We start from the raw sequence: 27,720 nt of genomic DNA, 5'->3' as shown, positions 1-27,720 counted from the left end.
CCGAATGGGAGCACTTTGAACTGGTAGTCCTGTCCGTCTAGCACAAATCTTAGATATTTTCTGTGTGCTGCGTGGATGGGAATATGGAAGTAGGCGTCCTTGAGATCTAGAGTGACAAGGAAGTCGTTTAATACCAGTAATGGGAGGACCTGTTGTAGTGTGACCATATGAAAATTATCCGTACGTAAATGTTTAGAGGGCTGAGGTCTAGGATGGGTCTTAGAGATCCGTCCTTCTTTGGTATTATGAAATATAAGAATATACTCATTTGTTTTTCTGAGGTAAACAACCTTTACAACGAAACTTTTACAACGCACTACCATTACGACGCAACTTTTACAACGCAAACCATTACAACGCATTTCGCTGGGGGGCGCTCTAGGATAGGGAATAGGTTTAATGTACTATCCAACACCTTCCCTACTATCCACGGGGCCTGGAGTTGGAATAGTAAATTAAACTATTCACTATCCAGCGCCCCTAAGCACTATGCGTTGTAAAGGCATGCGTTGTAAAAACCGCGTTGTAAAGGCATGCGTGGTAAAAGCATGCGTTGTAACGTCATACATCCTTTTTCTGATGCTCTGGAACTATTTCTATTGCATTTTTCAGCAGGAGGGATATTCCCTCCCGTCTGAGCAATGTTGAATGTTCCTGTGACATTGGACGTAGCTTGGGTGGTATGTTTGGGGGGTAGACGTTAGTTCCAGACAATAACCTGATTAAATTATTTGGAGCAACCACCTGTCTGATGTGATGTTTTCCCAGGCTGGCAGGTACTGTTGAAGTCTTCCCCCGACAGGAGTGGAATGGGGCGGGGGAAGGGGAAGGCAGTCATTGGGCAGGAGTAGAGGCAGAGCGTGAGTTGTTATTCTTGCCTCTGCCTTTGTTATTATTACCCCTGTACCCACCCCTTTGGTAGCCTTTACTGTAGGTAGACTGTGTAGGGGCTTTGTACGAGGTAGAAGCTGTGTCTGAAGTATATCCCCGGGTGGCACCTCGATAGGATGAGCGACAAAATGAATGTCTGGAAGCCTGCGATTGCAGGGCTCCCATAGATTTGGCGGTGTCTGTATCTTTTTTCATTTTCTCTAATGATACATCAACCTCGGGTCCAAATAGGTGTTGTTCGTCAAAGGGTTGGTTAAGAATGGCGCTTTGTACCTCAGGTTTGAACCCCGATATGCGCAGCCAGGTGTGTCTGCGTAGCAAGACGCTGGTGTTAACTGCCCTAGAGGCCGTGTCTGCTGCATCGAGGGCACACCTAATAGAGGTGTTTGTGATGTTTTTCCCTTCCTGGATGAGCTCGTTTGCTCTATCCTTGTACTTGTCAGGGAGGTGCCTCATTAGTGACTCTAGTTCATCGTAATGTGCCCTGTCATATCTGGCTAGCAGTGCCTGTGTATTGGCGATATGCCAAATGTTTGCTGCTTGAGACGCTGTTCTTTTGCCTGATGCGTCAAGTAGCTTAGACTCCTTCTCTGGCGGGGCAGCCTCACCCGATGTTTGAGTTTGCTTTCTTGCGTGCGTTGGAAACTACAAGTGAGTCTAGTGGTACTGGGCCTTTAATATATGCTGGGTCTAAAGGGGCAGCTTTATATTTTTTCTCTATTCGAGGGTTAATGACCCGAGTTCTGACTGGGTCTTTGAAGACTTCAGGAGCATGCTTGATTACTCCTTTAAGCATGGGTAAAATGGATGAAGACCTTTGTGCATAATCAAATGTATCCATAAGGAAGTCTTCCTCAACAGGGTCTGTATAAATGTCTACACCGTGATAATGTGCAGCCCTGTGAATTAGTTCATTAAACCCTATAGTGTCTTCTGGTGGGGAAGGCCTTGAGGGGTATATGTCATCTTGAGGGACATTTGGGACATCTGGGGTGGTATAATTGTCCCACGGGTCTGGGGATCCTGTGGGCTTTGTTGGATCAGGTGTGTTACCCCCCCATATCGTCAGAGCTATCATCCCTGTGTGGTGTGATAGGGGATGCTGGAGAATGCTGTGGTGGTGGTGATGGTACAGATGAAAGAGAAGGGGAAGGCAGTCGTAAGGGAGAGGTAGCCATGTCCTTCTTCTTTGAATGCGGAGCTGGAGCTGGTGTGTCCAGTGGTCGCTTTTTTGGAGCCAAAACTAGGTGTCCAGTGATTGGGTCCTTGGCCAGAGTCTTTGGAGCGGGGTCTGGATAGGATAAATCCACTCAGGGGATTGATCTTTTGGTGCGGAGGAAGTCTTGTGCACCGAGATGGCCTGTTTTGTGATTTTTGGCAATGACTTTGTCCGGGGAGGCAGCCGTCTTTTTCGGCTCCGAAGCTTTTTTCGGTTCCGAATGTTTTTTCGGTTCTGGTATGGTTTTTGAATCCAAAGACCTTTTCGGATCCGATGATTTTTTCGGTTCCGGTGTTTTGGAATCCGAAGCTGGCTTGTTTGGTTCCGGCCTGGGTTTCGGCGCTGAAGGAGTAGTGGTGTGCTTCGGTGCCGATGGCTTGGATGTCGAAGCCTTTGTCTTTTTCGGTGCCGGTATGTGTGCGCCGGCACCGTGTGAAGCTCGACTCGAGCTCGAGAAGCCTGAAGGCTTGGTTAGCTTCTTAGCCGGGCCCGAAGGTGGGGCAGTAGAAGCAGTTTGACAGTGTGCACCTGAGCTGGAGGGCGAGGGTGTGACCGGGGCCTTCTGTGTCGAGGAGGGCTCGGGGTCGACGGTCTTACTTACGACCCGCTGCGCTGGAGTGATGTCCTCGGAAGAGGGTCCCCTAGGCACCCCTCACATGGGCCATACCACTGCAGCTTGCATGTCCTGGTGCAGTGAAAAATAACAAAGTTGACATGGAACACTGCCTGCGTCCCATGCCAACCAGCACTGCCTAAGATAAAGATAAGTCACCCCTCTAGAAGGCCTTACAAGCCCTAAGACAGGGTGCACTATATGACATGTGTGGGCATATCTGCATATTTAAGTCTATTTTGAGATATTTTAATTTCCAGAGAAGTACATGGGCTGTAAACTGAACGACTCGAGTACCCCAGAACCTTGATGGTTTCTCTGAATCCAGGATTATTTGGTACCAAACAACTCCTCTTAATAGGCCCACACTGATGTCAGTGTTGGGTTTAATAAACAATGTACCTAGAGGTGCCCCCTGAAAACCTACCAACCCTGGTGTGATCTCCAACTGGCACTAGGCGCCTGCCACCATCAGACATGTTTCTGGACCACTAGGTCAAGAGCCTCTGCTCTCTGCGGCAAGAAACAAAGCACATCCTGGGAGGAGTTGTCACACTTCCTCCCCAGGAGGGGCACAGTGCTCGAGAGGGAAGCTTGAAAGGCCTACCACCTTTATAATGCGACCCCGGACTCTGCTGCTAGCAGCAGATGGCAGCCCCCAGGTCAAACCCCATCAGCAGGAAAACTTAGGAAGAATAGGAGGTGTGCCCCCCTTTGCCAACTCCATCCCTCAGGTGCAGGAGGCGAAGTCAAGTTCTTTGGTGATTTTGCTCCAGTTTCTGTGTGGGAGGCAAGGCATGGGTTTGTGTGCGTTGGGTTTCGAGAAGGAGAAATGGGCGCAGTGGTGATCCGTCCAGAGAGGTTGTGTGGTGTGACTGAAGTGAAAGTTGTTTCCTCTGGCGAAGATGGGGTCAAGAGTGTCCAATGTTGGTGAGATTCTGTAGGAGGGTGGTGGTGTTTGGGTCGCTTAGCTTATCTAGGTGGAAGTTCAGTATGTAGTCCGTGGAGCCTCTAGCATCGAATGAAACCTACAATTCCCCCTCAACACCTCCCCCTCTACTGTCCAACCTCTCATCTTTTTCCACATATGCTATATGGCAATGCCTTTTATGGCTACCCGAGGCGTCACAATGTCCGCCAAGACAGCCATCTTCCACGCCAGTGCCCTCTTGATCAACAATCAGAGGAAACTTCTTAATTGGTAGTTACTTTCAGCCCACTAAAAGTTAAAATCTTAACACATAATCTACAGGACCATCCACACAACTGCAAATGCAAGGCACATACTTTATACATTAAATTAAAGAAATAAAACAGACATGGAAGCATGGTACATAGCCTGGGGGAGAGGTAGCTGTGTATAGTAAAATGGAATGGTGAAGTGAGTGTACATAGATATGAGGGGTTATATGATTTAACAACTACTACTTTGTCAACGAATTCCTGAACCACGAATTCTAAACAACGAGCAAAGCCAAACCACTACATTCTTAACAACGACTTCCTAAACTACAAATATTATTCAATTGGCTCATTACCCGAATATACCACTGTGTTCCTAAAAAAACGCATGTTTGAAACACGGAAAAACGTAATTAAATTAAACATGATTTTTATAATAAGCAATTTTATTTTAATAATCTTTAAAGTAACAAATTATCAATTAGATATTTATTTTTTACAAAGACGGGCGAATTACAATAAGACATTAATAAACGCTTAAAGCTACAGTGTTCTTGTTAAATACCAACATTGGTTTGCTATGCAAGTCCACCCACTGCTGGTCAAACAAGATGCTTGATTTGCGGCAACTACTTGAAGCAAAGTCATTGTGATTTCACTCGAACTAGTTTGAGTCCCATGAAAATAAACTTTGAAAATTCATCTCATGGTGGGGTAGACTGTTTGCAAAGCGATGAGGCAAGAACATGAATAAGAAAACTAACTGTCTGAATCTGGATGTAATTCACTCTGTTTCAAATTAAATACGCTATAAAATAAACATCTTCTGTGGTATGGTAAGAATGCCCATTATGCTCACCATTCCTGAAAATGGTGTTAAAATAAAAATCGATTGGGCGTGTGGCGGGAGTGCGATAAAGAAAGTGCCTTTGAAAGAGTGGACATAACTCACACTACACTGTGGTTAAAAAAAAAAAAATTTCTCGTTGGCACCCTATTCACGCTAACAAAATGGGCGAGGGTCTACAGTATCCTGTCCCCAGTTGGACTGTCCCGCACCCTGTGAATGTCCAGTATGGCCTTGAGAGGTTCACGCTCCACTGGGTAGCCCAGGATGTTGCATAGAGTGTTGAAAGTCGTTGTTCGTGTTAAGTGGTTAATGATGTAGTTGTTAATAGAAAGGTCGTTGTTTGGAATTCGTTGTTCAGTTAATTCGTTGTAAAGGCTTCGTTATTAAGGCTGTTTTCCCATATGAGGATGTCTAGAGCGAATAAGGTACATGGCAATAGTAGGTAAATACAAATCAGAAGAAAAACCACTACTCTCTGGCGTACTCCAGGGGTCTAGCCTTAGCCCCACACTTTATAACGCCTATATGGCCCCATTGATTAACTTGATATTGTCCTTCAATATAGAGACCATCTCATATGCGGACAATACGCAGCTTATTCTGGTTTTGGACAATAACACCACTCCAGGCGGAAGAAAACCTAGGCCTATGCCTTACCGCTACCTTCAAATGGATGAAAAATAACCATCTAAAGTGTAATTCTGAAAAAACTGAAATATTACCATTAAGACAAGGGAATGCTTTCTCTCCTAAGACTTGATGGCCAGCCGACACCACGCCCCCTGCGCCACCCTATACTGTGAATGTGGTCAGAAACCCAGAAATAAAATTTGATGCCACTCTTTCCTTCAAACAGTAATCACTGGCAGTTGCTGACATGTGTTTCCATATAATAAAAACTCTCAAAAAGTGTTTTGATCTGCTTCCCATCTCAGCCAGACAGACAGTTGCATTGGCTCTAATCACGTCCAGATTGGACTACTGCAACAGTCTTTATGCAGGTGCCAACAAGTCAGTTTTGCACAAGCTTCAGATGGTTCAACATGCAGCAGCACGTTTAGTGCTGAAATGGCCCAGGAGGTCCTCTGCATCAACAGCTCTAGAAACACTTCACTGGCTGCCAATTCATAAAAGAGTGCTATTCAAGGTCCTGATAATTACCTGCAGGACTGTTCACTCCTCAGGTCCTTATTATCTTTGAACTAGATTTATGCGCTATACGCCCTCCCGGAGTCTTAGGTCGTCTAACGCTAATCTGTTAAAAATACCAGCTTTTAGATTGGTCTCGAAAGGAGGGAAATCGCTTGCAGTGATTGGGTCTAAGGCATGGAATAAACTCCCAATCCAGCTTTGCCAGATCCAATAAGAGACTCTCTTAGGAAAGCCCTAAAGACCTGGATATTTTCAGCATCGGACGCCCTGTGCAAAACTCTTATCTAATACCTGTACCCTCGCCTTTGGTAGTCACCCAGTAGGCTTCCAACTCTGGGTACCGTTCAGCGCCAAGATGCTCCTCAAAGTGATAGTAGCTCTCCACAAGTGTCTAATTACATTACATTACAATAAGAGAGGGATTCATTACATAGGAACGCTAGCTGTAAAGTGAAGAGAGCTGTACCAGGCAGGAGAAAGGAAAAAGTAATCAGTAATAAATGTGTGATAAGTCATGTCGGGAGAGAATTTATCAAGGGAGAGAAAAGCAGTATATGTAAAGGACAGAAATGTAGAGAAAAGGAACCGCCAACCAAAGAAAGGCCTGAGGCACATACATAAGTGGTGCAGGAAGTACTGGGAAGATGTGGAAAATGTATGAAATGTAGGCTATATGATAAATGGGAGATGAGATCTGTAAGTGCAAAGGTTATAGGGATAGATGTAGAGAAAAGAGTAATGGAGAGTGAAGTATTAAAGTGGAGGTACGATCAGTGAAGACAATAGAGGGGTGTGTTACTTTTTGTGCAGCATATTCCATACATGTTTCTCACCAATCATTTAATTTGCATTTTCCATTATCTTCTGTTAAGCTTCTAAATTGGTCTATGGCTTAAACCACCTATTGCATACATCATTATGTGGCCTTTTTGTCAGTAGTAATCATATTTATAGAGGAATGACAGGCTTTTAAAAATATTTTTGAGGATGATACATAGAGCATTATTGTAATGGGCAACGATAGCATTTGTTAGAAAAAATGTGCAATTTATAACATGCATTATGCACATATTCTCTATTACTATACTATTTCCCGCGCACCACATCACACCTATGCATAGTGACAACACTTTGCCTTTACAGTCTTCTCCCACAACTACAAAGATGTTACTTTTATTAATCCTCTCTCTCCCACCTGACTTACCTATCTCGCCCTTCACTCACAATTCTCACACTACTTACCTCTCGTCACCAATGATTCGACTCCCATATCACTATGCTTTATTCCACAGCAGTGGCTTCATTCCCAAGACACCCACCTTTCCGAACAAGCTCATATTTCCCATCTTAATCAAGTTACTTACATCAAACTCACCCAACTCCCAGTCCACTCTCCCTTCAGCTTTCTTTACCCACCACCCCACCTTGTACGTTATACTCACTGTCCTCGTACAGCTCCCACCCACTTTGCCCCACTTCTTCCAAAGCGTAACTTCTACACTCGCTCCTCACTCACTACTCACCTACCCCAAGCATTTTTTTCTCTCCCACACCAATTCCCCCTCCCCTACTTCGCTCCTCTCTGTCCCCCCACACAACTATTACATCCATCTCTCTTCTATTAACTGATCCTACTTCCATACCAATAATTTCAGTCCCATCTCACTCACCTGGTAATTTAAACGAACGAAGGGAAAGTTGACCTTGATCAGCCGCTCAAAGAGTGAGACCTCCAAATTGAAGTTCTTGGCTAAGTCATACACGTTGGGACTTGGGCGCAGCTGCAAAAGATGGCAATAGTCAAACACCAGGCAATCTCTTCTCTCTCCCACATCTAATCCATCTAACCCTTTCTTGTGTTTTTCAGTCCCACCTTCGGATCCTATTCATGGTTGAACTTTATGTAGGTTAGTTGCCCATCCTCCCCATTACCAGCAATGAAATTAGAGTTAGTCATATCACGGAAACATGCACAGAGCAGCATGTGGTTGCCTGACCATTACAAAACTAATTAGGGGTCAGTCATCTACAGACCTGCAGTGGAAGGGGGATTTTAATGTGAGATCATATTGGGGGGAAGCCATTTGGCCGAATGAAGGGGTGTAGTCACCTGCTGATGGTCTCCAATGAGTATCAGGTGGTTGCAAGCCTTGCTCAGTGTGGTGATGGTGTGTGCTTCCAAAACCTCAGCAGCTTCTTCAACAATCACAATCCGTGGAGACACTTCCTGCAAGATCTGGCGGTATTTTGCAGCACCTAGTAATGGAGAAGGGGGAAAGAGAATATTGAAAAACACTGAATCAGCACAAACCAAGCAAATATTTTTTTTAATATCACCTCTTGCCTGCTTCAACAACGTATACATCTGGATCATGATTGATATGGTAGAGGGTAGAGGGAGGGCAGGCAGTGTCCAGACATTTTCTGGTCATCTGTCCGCCACCTCACTAGACAACAACTGCTTTGTAATTCAGCTAATAGAAACAGTCCTAATAACTGACCTGTGGTTGTCATGCCGATGACTTTAGCTTCCCTCAAAATACAGAGGTCCTCCTGCCGTCTCAGCTCAGCCATCCTTTCAGTTGCTGACTGGTAATCCTTTTCGTGGAGCTGTATTCGCCGCCGTATGTCTGCCTGGTACTTCTGGAGCCAATACCTTGAAAGACCCATGATAAAGAGACATGACTGAGCTTCAGTTGAACAGCAAAATACACCTCACTATGTTTTACACAGAAGAGCAATTGTGAGTGCCATCTGCAATAATTTACACATGGCTCTGATTTAGGGTATGACTTTTGGTGTTTCTGTACAGTTTTGATACTTGTGGCCAGGCAGGACGTGGCAGAATAGAGTGACCCGTTCTGTTAGTGGAAGTTTCTTGGGCGAGAAATGTTCTGCTTCCCAACAGAATTATGAACATTTTCACTATCACTACCATGTACGGGACATCAACATTGTGCCAAGGATTTTCTCCAGAAAGGATAAAATGTAGCAATATTTCCAGGATACACCGGACTCTCTGTTTCACTGGTTCTGGCTGAGGTGAAACGCAGTGGATTGAAGTGTCTTCTGCCGGCTTCCAGCCAATGAAGTCAATAGTGCAGACCAGGGTTCCTACAGAGCCCTGGTGTTCAGGTAATGGGCCTCTCCGTGATTTCGGTCACCAGTGTCCAGTGAGCATACATTTCACCCACAAAGAACCAAAGGACCTCACATATTACCGCTTGGAATAGAGCTCATGGATAACAGCTTATCCATATCTATAAATATCAATACAACCAGAACCATAAGAATTAGACCGATGATTCAAATACTTCCAGAATTAGGGTGACCTCCCCCGGGTAACTGAACCAGGCTCCATACCAATTAAGACCCGTGATTTGACAACTCCTTCTGCAGGTCTTCCTGGGATAAGGTCAGTTTCTCCTTCCAGACACAGTGATCCTCCTCATGCTGTCAGCTCCTATTTTTCCTAAGGTCAGGGCACAACAGCATGGCTTCATGCAGGCTTTTCTAACTTAGGACCAGTCTAGAGGGATAAAGCAATCCAGCAATTCCACTCTCGAGGAGATATCCTTTCCTGCTCAGCAGTCCTTCTCGCGCTCCAGATTTTTAACCTCAGCTGGCTCAAAAGGGAAACTTAGGATGCAAGAGTGAAACAGAGGTCTCCTTTATTCAAAGTTCAAACACACATCCAATCCTGGCAAAGTGCATCTGACAACTGTTCAGTCTTCTCCAAGTGGAGATTCACTGGTCGGTCTAGAAGGGGTCATCTGGTTATGGAATTGCAGCACTGACAGTTCCCCCAGAGGACCAGTAATAAAACAGGAATGGAAGGATCACTTCATTACATAGGGAGTTTAGCCACTGATATTCCCCCTACGCCCTTTGCACCTGTACGTAGCAGGCACGGTGCATGGTTAAAGAGCATACCGAGTGTACTGCAAGCACAGAGGTTGACTGGTGGCTGAACACTGTGGCTGATACATTCATGGCTTCAGGCAAACAGAGTGTGGCCCAAGGCTATACTCTCTGTATGCATATGTCTTTTCAGCAAGTTTGCTTGCTGCAAACATACACACTTTTTGTGCAGATCGTTAATATTCATGCACATACAATTCTGAATTAAGTGTACACAACGGTCATAATAAATAATGTTTTTTAAGCTGGGAATGGAGTGTAAAAGGGATATACAGGTCTTATGGGTCTATACATTTTGTAAAATTAGCCATACTTTGTCCTTCAAAAAGCTAGGGATGGCGATGTTACTGAGAAAATGTGACCAGTTAATAGAAGATGAGAGGTTAGTAGCAAATGCCAGCTGTTATGATTTTTCCTTGAGAGTAGAAGCTCTATGATTTAATGGAGTTTTTTGGGTAGATTATCTCATATGGATGGTGTCCTTCAGTTAATAAAGATGGATGGTGATGTATATTTAAGTGTACCTATGAGATGCTTCATGGTATTGATGAAGATTACAAGAGAGTTGAACTGCACTATGACAGAGTGTTGGTAGAATGTCTGGAATCTATTTCAATGTTTGAGTAGAGGATCTGGAGTTCTTACCTGTAGAGTCGCCATCGAGATTTAAGGTCAAGGGTCCAGAGATCATGGATATCCATGGCCTCAGCTTCGGTCATGAAGTTCAGCTTCCGCAGTTCTGATTTCATCTTTCGCTTCATCTTCTTCTTCTGGTCACCTTGTACCTAGAAGGGAAGCATAAGAAGGTCAGCCGAGTGGGGCTCGCGGTGAGGCTACCATCTCCAGTCAGACATCAGCTCCCAATTGTTTCATCTCCAGCAATGTTCTTTTCCTCTCCCTGAACTCTCCTTTCCTCCCACCATTCCCTCATCTCCTGGTTTCGTTATTACGCTTCGCACAAGGAGTGCAACACACCCATAAAATATTTAAACTGAAGGTCATGTCAGCCAGACACAGCTACTCTGCCCAATTTCTTCCTGTTTTTGCACTCATATACTTCACATTCTTGAATGTGAAGAATTCAATGAAGCCGTGAAGCTCCTGAAGCTTCTCTCTTTGCCAACACCTGCGTACACTTTTCTGGTTTATGAATATATGACAGTTGCTGCGTACATAAATACTATTCTAAATGGGCTTGTGATCTTCTGTTAGGGCGGTAATAAAAAGCAATACCAGCACTTGGAAAGCCTATTTCCTTGACTTGTTTATTTTCTGGTTTTCAGTGGCCTGGACAATGTCTATCTATGCAGTCCTCCGAGTGCTTTACAGTCTAATACCATGTATACAGAGTAATTGAAAACAGTAATTACAGTAGTCGGATAGAGTAAAATATCTAGATAATGATGCTTGGTAAATCCAACCCAAAAGTTATATGAATATATCATAAAGGATACCAGTGTTTTGCATTTGCTTATGATTAGATTGTGGTCGGATGAATCAGAAGTATAACAATTTCCTAACAAACTAGTGATCTTGTGTATTTATTCATTTACCATTAACATAAGAAACGTGTGAGGATGTGGGTTCTCTTTTACAGTATTTTTTCTCTGGGTAACTGGTGTACGTGTTTCAACAATCTATTCCAGATGGGGCCGTCTTCAGGATGTTTATCATATTCTCCACAAAGCACATTTGGCATATCAGAAGGAGGGTTTCCTGCAAACTGCAGAGTCCCTGAGGCTTCAGCAACATAAAGTCAACTATATAATCTCTACTATACCATTGTTTGCTAGACTCCTAAATCAAAGGTTAGTTATGAGTGGTCCAGTTGGGTCATATGTTAGTGCCCTGCATAGTTGGTCTGTATCCATTACAATATTTAAGCACAGTGTCTTGTTCAGTAGGTATTGTGTGGTCCCCATATTAAGATGTGCCTTTAAAATCAATAAGAATAAAAAAAAAATCAGTAGACCTGCGAGTGCAAGAAGTCACAAAAATGCCTTGCAGCATCTAAAACCGGAACACAAGCCAAAGAAAAAAAGAGGCATACACCGCCCAAGAAAGCCGACTAGTGCACTGCATGCTCCAACAAGAGTCATTCAAGAAGTGCATGTAGACATTTGATGTCTGAATCTATTGCTTGTGAAAACGAGCACAGACTTCTCCTAAAACTTGTGATCCTTAAGATGGGATGTAGGGCGAGAGAAGAACCCCAGAGGAGACTCGCTTTTCAGGACCCCTGTGTTGCATCGAAAATAATGGGCTAAACACAATCGTAAAGTGGAATTTGCTATACTACACAAGCACTATCTTGGAGTTGGACAGGCTGCCTTTGGGACCTCTTGGAGTCAAAGACTTCCTCTACCCTGTGATACAGTTGAAAAAAAAGGGCAGCTGATGTGGAGCCAGCAGTCTGGAGTTCACACTATGCCACGGTTGAAGGAGACAGCGGGCTTTACACTATATGGACTTCACAGTCTTGAAAAGTTAATAGTGAGTGCCATCAGGGAAAGCACAGACTCTACCAGCTCCTCTGCAGACCTGAGATGGCAGCAGCAGGTATAATGGAAAAGGAGCAAACGTGACTGTATGCTGTGGCGGACTGCACTTACCTGAAGCACAGCAGTTCCTCAGAAAAGAGGGACTTATAATAAAGAATGCAGTTACTGTGCTCCTGATTACTAATGTAGATGGAGATTCCCTGTGACCGTCTTATGCTTTGGTAAACAGCACAGGTGCCTCACAAAGATGACTTATCCAGGATTTCTAAAATGTGAGGCAAAACATTGATCTCCGCTCCCCACCCAACAGATAGGAATCATGGCCAGAGGAAAGAGTCTGTCTCATGAAAGGAATCTTCAGTGCCTCCAGGACAGGAGTTTGAAAGCCCTTCAATCAAAGAGCTTCCAAAAAATGGTATTAAGGTTGTGACAGTCAAAATAGACATGTAAATGTCAGCAACATGAATGACACCCAGTATGAGTTCTCATGCGTTCATCAATGTGTCGCAAGTACAATAATTCAATTGGAAGCTAAACATGAACGTCTCAAAATTTTCCTTCAGCATAGTGAACATCCACCTCTTGAAAAGATCATTAGAATATAATGATTATACAGTGATAGCACTGCTGATAATCACTTCCCTCCTTCATCCCCATGTGTTACTTCATCATGGAGATTGTCGGGAGACCCTTTATTATTAGCTTCATAATCTAAAGATGCTAAAATGTTATTTTAATATTATGGGCCTGATTTATATATTGACAGATGGCCCGTTGTTCCGCCAGGGAGAGGAGAAAACTTCTACATCACCCTGGTGAAGGGATAGCCCACCAAATGTATTAATGACTGCCAAATTCATATGTCCATTATTTTTAGGTTTCGCCTTTTAACGTTAAAAATAAAGCGCGGGTGCCGCGATTATAGCAAAAGTAAAGAAATAGAAGTTTTTAAAATTCCTTTACTTTTGCTATAATCGCGGCACCCGCGCTTTACTTTTAATGTTAAAAGTAAAGCGCGGGTGCCGCGATTACGCACACCTTACTATCTGATATCAGGCAATATGGAAGAGGATCTTTGGAAGTTTCTAGCAGGAAGAACATAGCAAGACAAAGGATGCTTCAGGACAGGACCTGTACACCTCCTCTTAGCTCGGGATTTGGCAACAATATTTACCTGGTATGTCTAGTGAAAGGGTGAAGTAAAACTCGTTCACAGGTCTGGGGACATGGGCACGGTCACAAGCAAGGAATGATACTTTCACAGCGGTCAACAACTAAAAGTTGTATCTGAAAACACTACACAATTGATCAAGAAAACAATTAACTGTACCAAGTCATTTTGACTTAGCCTAATTTAATGTCACTTGTTGAAAGGGGAATGTCTAATTCCCTTCATTTGTAGTGAGACTAATGATCATCTTGGGGGAACTACCTGACATTAGGATGAGCAACTGTAACAGTAATATGCTGCAACATGTGCATGTAACCATTTCTTGGCTTGAGAATGTGTGGGTCAATGAGGATCTGCATTTCAGAAATCTCTAGTTTGCAGACAGGAACCAAGAGCCATCCACCTCTTATGTTCAGGTGAAGGAATCCACCCACAAGGGAGCAGCCCCTTTCTCCATTTTGTTTATGAGCCATTTGTGACTGCCTTATCCATCAGGGGCCTCAAGATGCATTTTTCTGGGCTGCGCAAGCACAGAGGGATCTTCATGCTTCTTTTTTGCCTATACCACCTACTGGCTTAGCCAATAACTTTTGGCTAATTTGTTCAGCATCGCTGTTGTTGTGTGGCATGTCCAAAGACAAAAAGAACAAGCATTGGCGTAGCCAATAGGTCTCGCCTTTGGGACCTTATAAGTGTTTAGCCATGCAACAGTTGATGTTGTTGCACCAATGATATTGTGCTGCATAACTAAATACTTATAAGGTCCCAAAAGTGAGACCTATTGGCTATGCCAATGCTTGTTTTATTGGTGAATACACTTAATTAGTAGTCCCTCCTTTTGGAATTTTGTATCCTCCCATGAGGACTGCCCCTCTTACATGTGTTCTTACTGTTCAGGTTATTTATACTTAGAGAGAACTTTTTTTTTTTAATTGGCCTGCCTCTTTGCTTGTTAACTGGTCTGTTTACTTGTGAAAATGAAACTTCGGGGCATCATTTGCTTGCGTCGCATAATCTCCTCTGCCTCCCCCTTACTCCTCCCACAACACTGCACGCATGCTTCCACCACCCCGCGGAGGCCACTGCTGTTTTGCGTGATTTTTTTTCACTTTATAAAAGCTTTAATTTATATTGCCCAGCTAGCCATGGGCTCTGGGAAATTAAACAATCAGCCCATTATCACAGGATGTTGAGCCTGACAGCAGACAAACTCAGATCCCCAGCTCACCAGCTGGCAGCTATCACCAATGCACCATGTCTTTTGCCTAGCCATGTTGCAGGGTGCAGTACCATATGTGGCCAAAAGAGGTCCCATGGGAAACCTATAGACAGCCTGTGGTACTGCACCCTCAGAACACTGCTTGTTTGAACGTGGAGTCGGAACTGCCAGTTTCACTCTCAGCCTACAGCACCATTGAAGGTGTATTTTTCTAGGTACTACAACAGGGTTCTTTATTTTATTAAGGTGGAGAAGGCATATCTATTGCATAAGTGAAATACATTGGCATTTAAAACGCGAATAGCTCCAACTCCAACAAATACAAGACCTATTGCATTTTCAATGCTGGTTCTGTTTCATACAGGGCTCCACCAGCAGGACAGAGCCATGTACCAAACAGGTTTTTCAAAAAGAAAATCCTGAAATGTGATTCTTCCATGATGCGGGGAGCATGTAGCAGTTTTCACTGCACCTTACCGTCCGGGTTTTCCTGGTGGTGACGGGCAGTGAAAACTGACTTGTCATTCTGCCCATCTACATTAGGTTGATGGAATGACAGGTCAGCCTCCAACGGCCCTTACTCCGCGGGATATTAATTACAACAGATACGGAATAGTCTCAGCTGTAATTAACGCTAAGGTCCACCCACATTTAAATGTATTCGGCGGAGAGCATTTTTGGCAGTAAGGATGATACTCCATCGCCATTGCAACAGAGTATACTTACAGCCAAGAACTAAATCAGCCCCTATGTGAACAAACGGGTACTGCATTCATATTTCCTATCATATTTGTGGGAGAGTCAAGTTAGTTATCTGTAGCTATTCCTGAATGTAATTTGTGGATTTCACTAATAAAAATAGCTAAAGAAAAAAAAAGAACCCATAGACAACTAGTCCCTTTGCAGATAGTCTTTGCCCCTTGTCAGTAATGCATGCTTAAACTTATTATCTGCAAACGCACATTTTGTGCTGAGCTTCAGAGAAAGACACTCTTCGGCTAGTGAAGGGTGCCCCTCCTCCAGTCCAGTTGCCAAGTCCAAGTCTTCCTGTCAATTTGGGGTTCTTTCATAGGCTTGGGAGAGGGCAGTGGTCTCAAAGCCTGTGAACGCCATGCCTAGTTACAGCTGAAGCATTATCTACTAAGGAGACCCCCTGCTATCCGTCTAATTCATGTCAGGCACACTCGACTATGGAAGTATGGGAAAAATACCAAATGCACTTCGTAAGATGTCCAACGCTTTATGAATCTGGCAAAGGCATAAGAAACTAGCCTCTGTCAGCTACCAAAAGAAGAAGCTGCCCTGACGGCTTGCCTACACCAGTCTCTTAAAAGTGAGTTTCCATTTGTGTTCATTCAATCTTTGGATTCCCTAGACAAAGCCAGCATGGGTGGGCATGGTGTTTGTATGGAAAGCGTACACCGTCCCATTAAGGACCTAGGCTGACACCAATGACTTATTCCATAAACAACAGGTCTGAGAAGAACCCAACAAACCATGATGACTTCAGTTCACCACTTAATAATGGTCAGATGTCAGCTGGAATACAGAGCTTAACAATCACTAGTACTGTACTTCCTGCCATTGCTCTTTTTCAGGACAACTACTTCTGCGGCATCATGAAACAAACATGCACTATGCACTGTCCTAGTCAGTCTTTCCTTCTTCCTAGTGAATTTTCATGGGGAGACGGACACCGCTTTTCTTCTGGACCCAAAGTATGTTTTCAACTATTGAAATGTTGAAAATATGGCTTCATATGGAGGGGGTCCTGCAATCCCAAAAGCTTTCAAAGCATTCTTTTCAGGGGATGCTTATGAATTGAAAGCAGAGGTCCTTTGGCTATCAGATCAATGTCTGAACGTAATGGCAGAAAAAACATAAAAAGGTTAACACAAAAAAGTTGTAGGTTACAAGATGCGCTACACGGTACCACAGGAGATCCTCACGTACAAATCTGCATTAAAATACCCCCAGTGTAAGGAGGAATGTTAGGAAACATAGACAGAGCACAGCCACAATTAAGTAAACCGCTGATTGAGCCCAACCAGCAAAAAAGTATTTAATGCAAAAACTTCATAAAATTTATTCTGTTCATCAATAATTCATTATTACAGAGACTGCATACCTCGAGTTGCTGCCGGAGGAAATTATCGACCAAACTTGAAGTCGGAACAGATCTGAACGGGTGTGCATGATTGTACGAAATCGGGGGCCACGCAGTGAAACTTGAGCTCTCGTCGGGAGGACGTAAACGAAGACTGCCAAAATACATTTTCATACTTGTGAAAGCGCCAATCAACTTTAATTACCAGATTTAAAGTCTGTTTATGATAAGAGAAGAGTACAACTTTGACCCAAAATTGACATTGAGAAGACTTTTCGCCGTGTGCAAGTGACTTATATATAGAAAATCACCAATTTGTTCTTTATTCCGGACTACCTTATCCGGTTTCTATTTGTTTGGATTTATCCGGCTGGATTGAAAAATCAAAGATTAGATGACAATTCATTGAAAGCCTTGAAAAAGTTGTGAAAAATATATGGCGATGAAACACGTGTCGGCTGTACCTGTACCAATGTTGTGACTTAAGAGGATCTGTATTGAAGATTGGTTGCTGAACAGAATACATTTTATGAAGTTTTTGCATTAAATACTTTTTTGCTGGTTGGGCTCAATCAGTGGTTTACCTAATTGTGGCTGTGCTCTGTCTATGTTTCCTAGTTATTGATATGTTTGGAGAGATCCAAGTGTATTAGGTGATACGGTGGGTGGCACAGTATCAGACATAGAGCACGCTTAAAAAAGTTGCTTAAATAGACTTTGTTGCAAACTATGGAAGAGGTGCTGGTTGCTTTTTTCCACTGCCACCGTTGCTTTGTTTATTCAAGGAGGAATGTTAGGATGCATGAATTACCACTTACGGTTCGACTGGAGCATGGGTGCAATGCTCCAAGCCCCCTCGGGTTGTGTTATTTGCAAGAAAAGTAAGGCTGTCAATGTTCAAAGAGTGTTGGCACCGCTTCATGTCTGCAGAGAAGGCACTATATCGGGGAGTCCCCACAACACACTACATTTTCTAGTGCTCTTTGAACTCTCGCATTGTTTGAAGAAGGAGACAGCCATTTTAGATCATCGGCTATAACTTTCTTTGCGTTTTAGCACATCCTTGCTAGGCAAGTGTGCTACAATCTTGCAGCAGCCAGGGCCTAGCTGTATCGGTTAATTGTTTGTTTTGGAGAGGAATTATTTAATTGCTAGTGTACCGAAGAATGGTTTGGGGATTAAAAAAAGAAGTATGCTGAAGATCATGTGTTTCTTGGTAAAAAAAACCTTTAACAGTTTTGAACATTTCACTTACTATGGCTAAAAAATTTGAAAATGACTAGCATTTGAACTTCGGATTATTTCACCAAATAGCAGGACAAATGTTCGCATCAAGGCAATGATTACTTATAAAATGTATAAGTAATTATTTGTTAAAGCGGTACATAACATTTTATACAAGTACTACTAAAGTTAGGAATCGCAGAATATATATCACTAATTATATTTCAGATGCGCAAGGGATACATTTGAAACCAAGGATATCAGCATCAGAGAGTGCATACATACGAAGCCTGTGGGTTTGTTGTCTTGCCAACAAAGGAGGGTTATTGAACATATAAGTTTTACTCAATTCTTGTTATGCTTCAGTTTCACAAAAAGAGCTTCATACCACATATATGCTTTTCACCATTAAGGTTAGATGCATACATGTTATGTCAGAGTTCCAAAGTATCCCCTATTGTCTTTAGATGTCCACTTTGACATGCTGACATCAGGACCCTGTAGCGTGACAAGGCTGAGTGGTGGAATGCATGGTCTGTTTTCTTTCTTATCCATTCTCCTTTCCCTGTTTTTTCTATTGGCAAACATATTCTTATTTTGAATGGTCAGTGGTGGATATAGAGTTGGGTAGAAGAGTGCATCGCTCCCATTGGATCCAGAGGAGCGGGTTAGTGCCTTCTGACAATCACGTACAAGTCAACAACAAACTTAAGCAGTATGCAAATCAATAAACTACACTTTCAGCCTCACTGGAAAGGCCAAAATCCTCAATTTCACCTTTCATAGCGGCTATATGACTGCCACTGACTTAAATATATCACCAAATCATGAAATGCTAGCATTCTGCATTTTACAGAGAGCTCATATTTTCCATTGAAAAGGCCACTAAATTTGCATCAGTCATTCTGCTTTACCCAAACTTCTGTATTGCTCAAATGAGAATGCACATAATTTCGATTTCTTCGCATATTTTCATTTGTGTACCAAATAAGTTCAGAGTCTTGGTTTTCTTTGATCCTATTAAAATCTTTGTTTCCATCACACTCCGAATTAAAAATAAAACAATGTACTTCATTTGAACTTTTCTGACTTCTGAGTATTTTGAAATATTTGTAAAGTTAATTTACAAGAATTTAAATGTTGTTGTGTGTTACAAAACATCTGACATCCTGGAGTGTTCATTTCACACTTTCCGCACCCCAGTAAAATGAACAGTTTCCGCACCCCAGTAAAATTGACACTAACTTGCTTCACATCATAAGATTCACACATTTTGCCATCAAGGAAAGGAAAAGTAAACACAAATCTCCAGGTTAGATGAGCAGCAGTTTGTCAGAAAACACTGCATGACACCTGACCTCTATCTTTGAACTCTCACTAAATGCATAAAATAAAAACAAATAATGTAAAGGCTTCTATTACCCTGTAGAAATCCTGCAAGATTATCTTGGGGTGCCCCGCACCCATACTTTCACCACCCTATCAGTTCTTTGATTTTGAGCAACGTCCTCTGTTCTCTTCATCCACCAAAATGAAGAGCATTTGGAAATTCACCATTAATAATGACAGAAAAAATGATACATTTACATTTTACTTCTATTTATGTGAATAATAGAAGTGCCCTTGTGTACCTACCTGCCACTGTCCTTCGGCCTCAGCCTGTTCAGCAGGGCCCGCATCACCGGCAGCGCCCCCAGGGCTCTTATTTTCTAGCTTCATGGCAAGCAGCAAATCAGCCAATTCATTTATCACCCCTTCCTCTTTCTTCCTCTTGGGTCGCCCCTCCTCCTCATCCTCAATCACCCGGTCAGCCTGCAACAGATCAGCCTCTTCAGGAACCTCAATCAGCTCCTCCTCCTCTTTGCTATCTTCATCATCCTCATCGTCTTCTTGCCCAGCTAGGAAGAGTCCAAAAGGCACAGTTAATGTGTGAGTGAGTTTTCTTTGTGCAGGATATGGTGTCATGGTAGATGCTTCAGTGATTCTGAACAAGCATAAAAAGGAAAAACAATGATGGGGAGCAGTTTCAAGAGCTGCAAAGTGAGAAGTGTATTCATCCCCTACAGCAAAGGGTTGCAGGTCTGCAAGTGTGAATAGTTAGTAATAGTACAGTCTGTACCATGTCTGCAATATTTGCCACCAGGAGGACAACAGCAAGCCAGATTTTAATATTGTCAGATGTACACTGACAGAGGGAAAATCATAAGATTTTTACCTAGGCAAGTTTCTTCGACAGACCTCCCTTTAATAGGCAGCCTCTTGTTGATACTTTTCTTTAATCTTTCTAAAGCCAGAGGCAAGTATACAAGCAAGTGAGAGAGTATATGTGTGTGAGCATGTGTGTGTCTGTGTGCGAGTTTCTTGAAGGCGAGTTTACTGCAAAGAATCCAGATGTAAGGGTTTTCGAGCCAATATCTTCATTACCTGCATTCTGTGCCCCAGGTTGAAAGTGATCCGTGTTCCTAGTAAACATTGTGACTCCAAGGCCGAGCCACTCCAGAATCATAGATTGTTTGCCTCCTTGATAATAAAACATGTCATCGTTCTGAGGGAATGAAATATATTGATTAGCAGATAGCTAATAGATTGGAAGAATATCTCAGTATGAAATAAACACAGTGCAAGCAGGAGTGCCACAATGTAGGTCATCTGTAGATTAGCCAGTAGAATGCCTCAACAACAGACCAATCAACTCATCTGCCAATGGGAAGGCATCAAGCCTGGGCTTATAATAAACAGATGCAAAGTTGTGAAATACTGCTTACAAATACCCCCCCCCCCCCCTTTGAATTGTGTGCCCCTTTCCCCTCCCTCTTGCCACCAAGTGCTATTCTTTCATAGCCCTGAGAAACTTGGGCTAGGCCTCACTTGAATCGGAGATGCTCTACCCTCATTCAGACCAGGTAAGAGGCAAGCATTGTTTTGAATAAAATGTATAGGAGTGAGACGTTTGATCAATTGATTTATGGAGTTCAGGAGAAATACCCCTATGTGCCCTGATTAGTGAATAAGGATTTTGATAAAACTAGAATCAAGAGAGCCCCTAGTACCAGATCATGGATCTACTTTGGTTATATGACTCCATCCTTTATACATATGTATGAACAGAAACCACAGAGTCAATGCAGGGGTCCCAAATGGCGTGTTTATGATTACCAATATCATCAGTTTATAGGAATACGACTTCAGGGCCTTGCAAAAGCACTTTGTGTATTGTAATTGCATTTATATAGCACTTACTACCACTGATGAGGCGTCTAAGTGCTTTTTCGGAGAGTTGCACGCTACTTCAGATCCCAAAAAGGATTAGTGGTGAATTAGTATAGGGAAATATGAAATCAATTTGAGTCGTGGGCATGCGAGTATGTTAGTTTGATTCAAAAAGGATATTGGAACGCTTTGCATTTATATATCGCTTGCTATCCCTCATGAGGTATTGCAGCGCTTTTCAGCGAGTATCACACTACTCTGGGACCCAACACAATTAGTGGGGACTTAGTATATGAAATTAATGTGAGCGGTGGACATGTGAGTTTGTTATGTGTATTACAAAAGGATAGTTGGATGAAGCATGAGTATGTAAATACCGGGCTATCAAAAAAGAAAAAAGAAACTGTAAAAATCTCATAGGACCATCTGAAAATGTCTATCTAGAATTTTTTTTTAAAAAAAGGAAATATATTCAAGAATATTGGTCTGTGTTGACAGCATTTGATATTGAATAGCTTCCAGATTGTGTGTGCAACCCCTTTGTTGAAATTTACCTGGGCTCCTTTTAGTCTTTGAAAGTTTCACATTTCTCCTGATAAGCAGCAAGATATCAAGACTTGCAAAACTCATATCAAAACTAAATTAATTACTTAGAAGAGTATAACAAAGGATAAGCATTCTGAAGTATATCCGCATTGCTCAAAACCCTACTGTGCTATGTTTGCTCATGACCACAAAGAAAATACAGAGCATTTAGCGCGGAATGACTCACTAACCTAGATGCATGTTCAATATTTTTTTAGCCTGGCCAGTGGTACCGCTGAAATTCTGCCAGCCACATGAATAATCTATAGTTTGTGCGCATGTATGAGGTTTGTATCGCATAACGCATACACCTGGATAAAAGGAGTACTTACTACTGCTTTTGAGCCACAATGACAGGAGAAAGAGGAATCAGGGCAAGGGGAGGACAAATTTATTCAGGAAGGGTCACACAATGTTTATCAAGTGTAAATGCCCAGTTTATAGCCCAGATGGTTAGTATAGGGATTGTTACCATCTGTAAACTTGTAGATGTGGACACAAGTAGCAGATCCTTCATTGGAGGATAATCTGCTAGTAGAGGATACACCGGTAAAATAACATCTATTGTGCAGAGTAAGAGGACATTTACCACTTCCCCCACAAATTGGTGGATTTTCAGTTATCACCAAAATCAACCTCCCAGTCTTCTGGTATTTAAGTAAATAATTTAGCCTCGAACTATAGCTCCCTTTTTCGTTCTATTTTTAGGTCGCATTGCCTTTTTACTAGCTACAAAATAAGTTACTTTTTAAATGTTACTTTTATTACAGCGAGGTTTACCTCGTAGTGGTTTCCTCAAAACGTTGTCTGTTCATAAGGGCATATTCATAGGGTGATAAATCCTCTTCAGATAGAATAATGGGAATGTTCAGTAGCATGCACATCTTAGCTCTGATAAGAGTTGAGTTACTGGCTTCTGAGGAGTGTTACATTTTGGGAACAAAATGCTTCAGTGCCTTGATTCTGGCACAGGTACACACACTACAGAGTCATCCACAATGTTACAAACATAGCACAAAAGGGTGTCGGAACCCTTGCACACACGACAACTAAACATTTGTTTTTCAGGATGATGGTATTCATAAGGGCGTTCATTCAATAAATTAAACCCACAATGAAAATGTATTGGTGCTGCTTAGGAGTTAACATTACTTAGTTTTACCTTTGCACAAATTAGATGTTTTGTTTTCCTCTGCAAGCTTGATAAGCAAAAGTAAACCACCAAACTTTTTTAGGAGTACTGTTCGGAGATGCTCTTTTGGAACTTAGCCGACCACTCATTTTTCAGAAATCTGGGCTACCATCTCTTGCCAGATCTCCCAGACTGCTTCCCAATGAAAGCGATCGCACATCATACATCCTACTTAGGACTCATAAATCAATCTTTGTAGGCACCTTTCTTGCGCTATTTACTCACTGGTTGTCTACGATCCCCAGAGTAGGCCCTCTAACCACAGAAGTTCACTAGTTTAAATAGTCGTCTGCTGTGTTGCTTTGCCACACTCAGGCAGCACAGCAGGATTTAATGATGAGTGGATCTGTGTAGCCCATTACCCAAATTCCAGATCGCCAGATGGCTTCCCCTGGCTGTTGATGATCTTGAACTCATCACGCAATTGGGGAGGGAGTGCTTAATAGGTTTTCAATGTAGCCCTTCAGCGGCCATGGTAGGTACAACATTTAGTCCTTTGTCTAGGTTTGTGGCGGTCCTGGGTTTTTCCTTCTGAAAATCTGATTCCCCCTAACAAGTCTACAATTCCACAGAATTTCCTAAGCTGGTATTTTAATGGCACATGGTAATATCTAAGGTACTAATAATTAGATTTACACTTACCAGTCCATTAATCAGACTGTCCCAGTGAGCAGGCTCAATGTGCTTCTCCAGATACCTTTCATGCATCACCCCAAGCATTGTGCACTCCAAGTGCTGGCTGCCCTCCTGCAGTTTCTGCTCGGATTGCTTCAACTGTGAGCTGATCTGTTCGGGGAGACATGAAGAGAGACAGAGACCCTTACAGTATCTGCAAGAACTCAAGCAGGAATCTCACCTCCTAGAGCATTACCAAGACCCTGTTTGCTCCACTGCGCTCATCCGCCATGTGCTGCGTGTGCTACATTACTGGGCGTTCATCAGGGACCTTTACAAGGCTATGCCACATCTTCCTCTCTATTAGAGCAGATTAATCAGCCATGGAAAGACTTGCAGTTTGACAGTGAGGCGGGGATGGCCTTGGTCCAAGACCAGAACAAAGAACGTAGTGATACGGAAATGGCCTTCAAAGAATATGTGCAGATCCAAGCAGTATGTCTGGGATGGAATGCTGAGGTTTGCACAGACTGGTGGGCACTGTGTGGGCAAAGAAGGAAACACTGCATCATGGGAGAGATCTGGTTAAAGTTCACGTTATGGAAGGGCTCTTTGAAGCCGATCCTGGAAGGCTGGATCCATGCCACATTTTAGCAAATCCCCATTTGGATAAATGTAGTTATCTTAAAAATCTGGCATAGATCCGGCCCTTCAGGACCGAATTTGGAGAACCCTGCATTATGGCATCGACTTATGTTCACATGTGACCAGCAGTCTTATATCAGAGGACAAAAGCCACATGAAGCTGCAGGAAAGGATGCTCATGATAAAGATAGGTTGTGTAAAAGAAGACAGACCAAAATCTGGATAGGTCTATAGCCAGAGTCTGAAAAGGGTGCCACAAGTCTGTAAAGAAAGGAGGAAATGAACAAGGACAATGTAGTTCCCTGAAAAGACAGCGAGGTAGACAAAAGACAGCACAGAAGTAGAACAGTTGCCAGAAAAGAGAGTGTGTCCGGTCTACAGTAGTCCTAGGGCACAGATGTAATTATATTTCTTCTTTCTTGGTGATAAGCAGGAATAATGGCATCCTTCACCTGGATTTACATGCAAATGTTTGCTTTAAGAAAAAGAAGCAGATAAAGTCAGAGGCAAACGTGGATCCCTTTTTGGTGTTGGCTGTAGGTTTAATAACACAATAATACAAATACAAATGATATTACAAGAGGCACTGGCTGCCGCTGATGTTATCACACCGGAGCACAGCATGGCAATGCCTCCCGGTGTATAAAGGAGGGTAAAGATGACATTTTACATTCCTGATTACTTCAACCTCCCTAACAACCCCTGAAGACATCCGTCAGAAAAAGTAGCATCAAGTTGGCATCGCACATGGCAGAAGCCAATTCCAGGAGATGTGGTCATATAATTCATGGCATGCGCCACTTACAGTAATATACGGACCTGGAGATTCATCCGTCTGACATTACGTGCAAGGGGCGAAAAGTTAATCCATGACCACAAAGCACCACACAGTCATTTGCAGACTTTCCTTTTTAAAAATTGCTGGTTTTAGGGATGATATTTTAAGTGGTTGAACTGACACAAGCCAAGGAACAATTAAAGATCACACCTTGCAAAGCCTATGCTTCACAAAATGAGGGGTTTCGTGAGGGCTAAGAATGAAAATGCAAACGTGCAAAAGTGCGTTGCAGGTCACAATTGTCTTTAATCCCCACAAGGCACAAGATGCCCATCTTTGTGAATCGCGAAACACAGGGGCGAAGAACGGGGTGGAAAAAAAGGGTACCACTTTCTTTGTGACTCAAGTCTAGGCCTGCTTGTAATAAGAGAATAATTGACAGGTTTTCATTTGGACATTATACTTTCTACATGCTATATATACCCATAATGAAGCACAGCCTGTCAGCACTTATTTGGGAAAGAGTTTGGCTCTTGGGGTGTTTTTCACTTGTACTAGACCTGAAACATTATTTAAAACACGAAAAGAGGGAGGTAAAATGGGAGAAAGGAGAGGGAGGAGAAAGGGGAACAAGGGGAAAAGCAAGTGGGAAGAAAATAGAGGCTAGGAAGTGAAGGACATGAACAGAAATAATAAAAGCCCAAAAGAGTCGGATGAAATGAAAGAACAAAGAAAATAGGAAATAGAAAGCAAAGTCAACTTGGTGGGAAATTAAAAGGAAGAAAAAAGAAACCAGAAACAAATAAGCAGGAATTAAGAACAGAGCCTGGGGAAAAGCAAATGGGTTCGAGAACGAGATAATAATGAGAGATGCTGAAAACTAGGTCAGTTTCCTGCGCTTCAGGCTGAATACTAGATTACAGGGCACAGCATGCATCTTTGAAAACCTACATCCATGTAAGCTCTCCGCAAGTGCTGTGGCAGGTTCCGGCGGAAATCCCTGCAGCTTCTCAGCTCCCTCAGGGTGAACTTCTTCAGGATCTCGCTGCTGCTTCGCCCGCCAACACGCACGATCCCCTTGGACAAAAAGGAGTGGATTCCTAGAAGATATAAAAATATTTTTCATGGTTGAAAGCAATTAGAAGCTGCACTTCACCCTCTTCATTACTATTGCCACGGTCCACCATCAAAATGGAGTAAAATATGGCTCTCTCGTTAGCAGTCTTTTCAGAATGATCAAGGACTGAATGGGCATTGGGCACTCACCTGCGCAAGCTTGTTGGACCCCAGCGGGCAGTGTAGCAAGCTCAAATATTTGGGCACTCCCCTGCGCAAGCTTTTTGGACCCCAGCGGGCAGTGTAGCAAGCTCAAATATTTGGGGACTCACCAGCGCAAGCTTGTTGGACCCCAGCGGGCAGTGTAGCAAGCTCAAATATTTGGGCACTCCCCTGCGCAAGCTTGTTGGACCTCAGTGGGCAGTGTAGCAAGCTCAAATATTTGGGCACTTCCTTGCGCAAGCTTTTTGGACCCCAGCGGGCAGTGTAGCAAGCTCAAATATTTGGGGACTCACCAGCGCAAGCTTGTTGGACCCCAGCGGGCAGTGTAGCAAGCTCAAATATTTGGGCACTCCCCTGCGCAAGCTTGTTGGACCTCAGTGGGCAGTGTAGCACGCTCAAATATTTGGGGACTCACCAGCGCAAGCTTGTTGGACCCCAGCGGGCAGTGTAGCAAGCTCAAATATTTGGGCACTCACCAGCGCAAGCTTGTTGGACCCCAGCGGGCAGTGTAGCAAGCTCAAATATTTGGGCACTCACCAGCGCAAGCTTGTTGGACCCCAGCGGGCAGTGTAGCAAGCTCAAATACTTTCAAGGGTACAAAATCTGGAACCTACATTTACCCTATCGCTCAGAGATAATTCGGTTTACAGATGTGACATTTAAAAGCACTTCCTTCCTCCCTCTAGCGCATACAGACACCACAACATGTTAATGCAAGACAATGGATCATGTTGGAGCAGTAGGTATTAGTTTTTAATCTCTGTCTGGAGCCAGCAAGAATAATAATATTTTTTTGGGGGAAAAGGGACTTCTGCCTAACACAAATGGAGTTATCTTCAAAGATGAGGACCTATCTCTGTCTTCCAAATCAATAGTTTAGCATACGATGCGAAGGCCTTTCCGATTAGTGCTTTTGTGCTTACATTTTTATGAATCAGTTAGCATAGAGCATATCGGTGAAAGAAAAGAAGAAAACACGTATCTGAAAGTAAACTGTTTTAACCTTTAGAAAATCTCAAAACACAAATTAGGATTTCTTCACTCTTTAAAACTATCTTTTGAAATGTTCACATAGCCTTTGAGCCCTCTCAAATATACATTTCTAAACGGCCAGAAAACACTTGAAATCTATATATACTAAAATATAGAAAACAATATCAATATCTAACCATGGGATCTACAATGGAAGTGTGTGCTGGCCATTGTTCTATCGAGTAATATAGGGTACTGCAATGGTAGGACCAAATAACTGACAAATATCAGCCAAGAGAAAGACAAGCATTGGCAATGCCAATAAGCCTGGCTTGAAAGTGATAAAGTATGGCATTGCAATCTTTTACAATTATATTTCAGCATAGGGAAAATGT

The 27,720-nt window shown here is 42.8% G+C and overlaps 1 protein-coding gene across 1 annotated transcript in view; it reads right to left on the bottom strand.

The window, feature by feature from the left end:
* Window positions 1–27,720, bottom strand: part of ZNFX1 (zinc finger NFX1-type containing 1) — a 107,353-nt gene that overhangs the window by 29,521 nt on the left and 50,112 nt on the right. The window contains exons 5-12 of the mRNA XM_086932593.1: window positions 26,027–26,175; window positions 23,680–23,823; window positions 20,475–20,595; window positions 19,686–19,948; window positions 10,474–10,613; window positions 8,409–8,563; window positions 8,018–8,163; window positions 7,578–7,688 (exon numbers count right to left, since the gene is read on the bottom strand). Coding sequence (XP_086788719.1) covers window positions 7,578–7,688; window positions 8,018–8,163; window positions 8,409–8,563; window positions 10,474–10,613; window positions 19,686–19,948; window positions 20,475–20,595; window positions 23,680–23,823; window positions 26,027–26,175 — 1,229 coding nt within the window. The remainder of the gene's footprint in view (window positions 1–7,577; window positions 7,689–8,017; window positions 8,164–8,408; window positions 8,564–10,473; window positions 10,614–19,685; window positions 19,949–20,474; window positions 20,596–23,679; window positions 23,824–26,026; window positions 26,176–27,720) is intronic.

Source organism: Lissotriton vulgaris, chromosome 7 (genome assembly GCF_964263255.1).
Source record: "Lissotriton vulgaris chromosome 7, aLisVul1.2, whole genome shotgun sequence".
NCBI classification, from domain to species: domain Eukaryota; kingdom Metazoa; phylum Chordata; class Amphibia; order Caudata; family Salamandridae; genus Lissotriton; species Lissotriton vulgaris.
The sequence above is the reverse complement of the archived record's forward strand: the minus strand, read 5'-3'. Positions and strand labels throughout refer to the sequence as shown.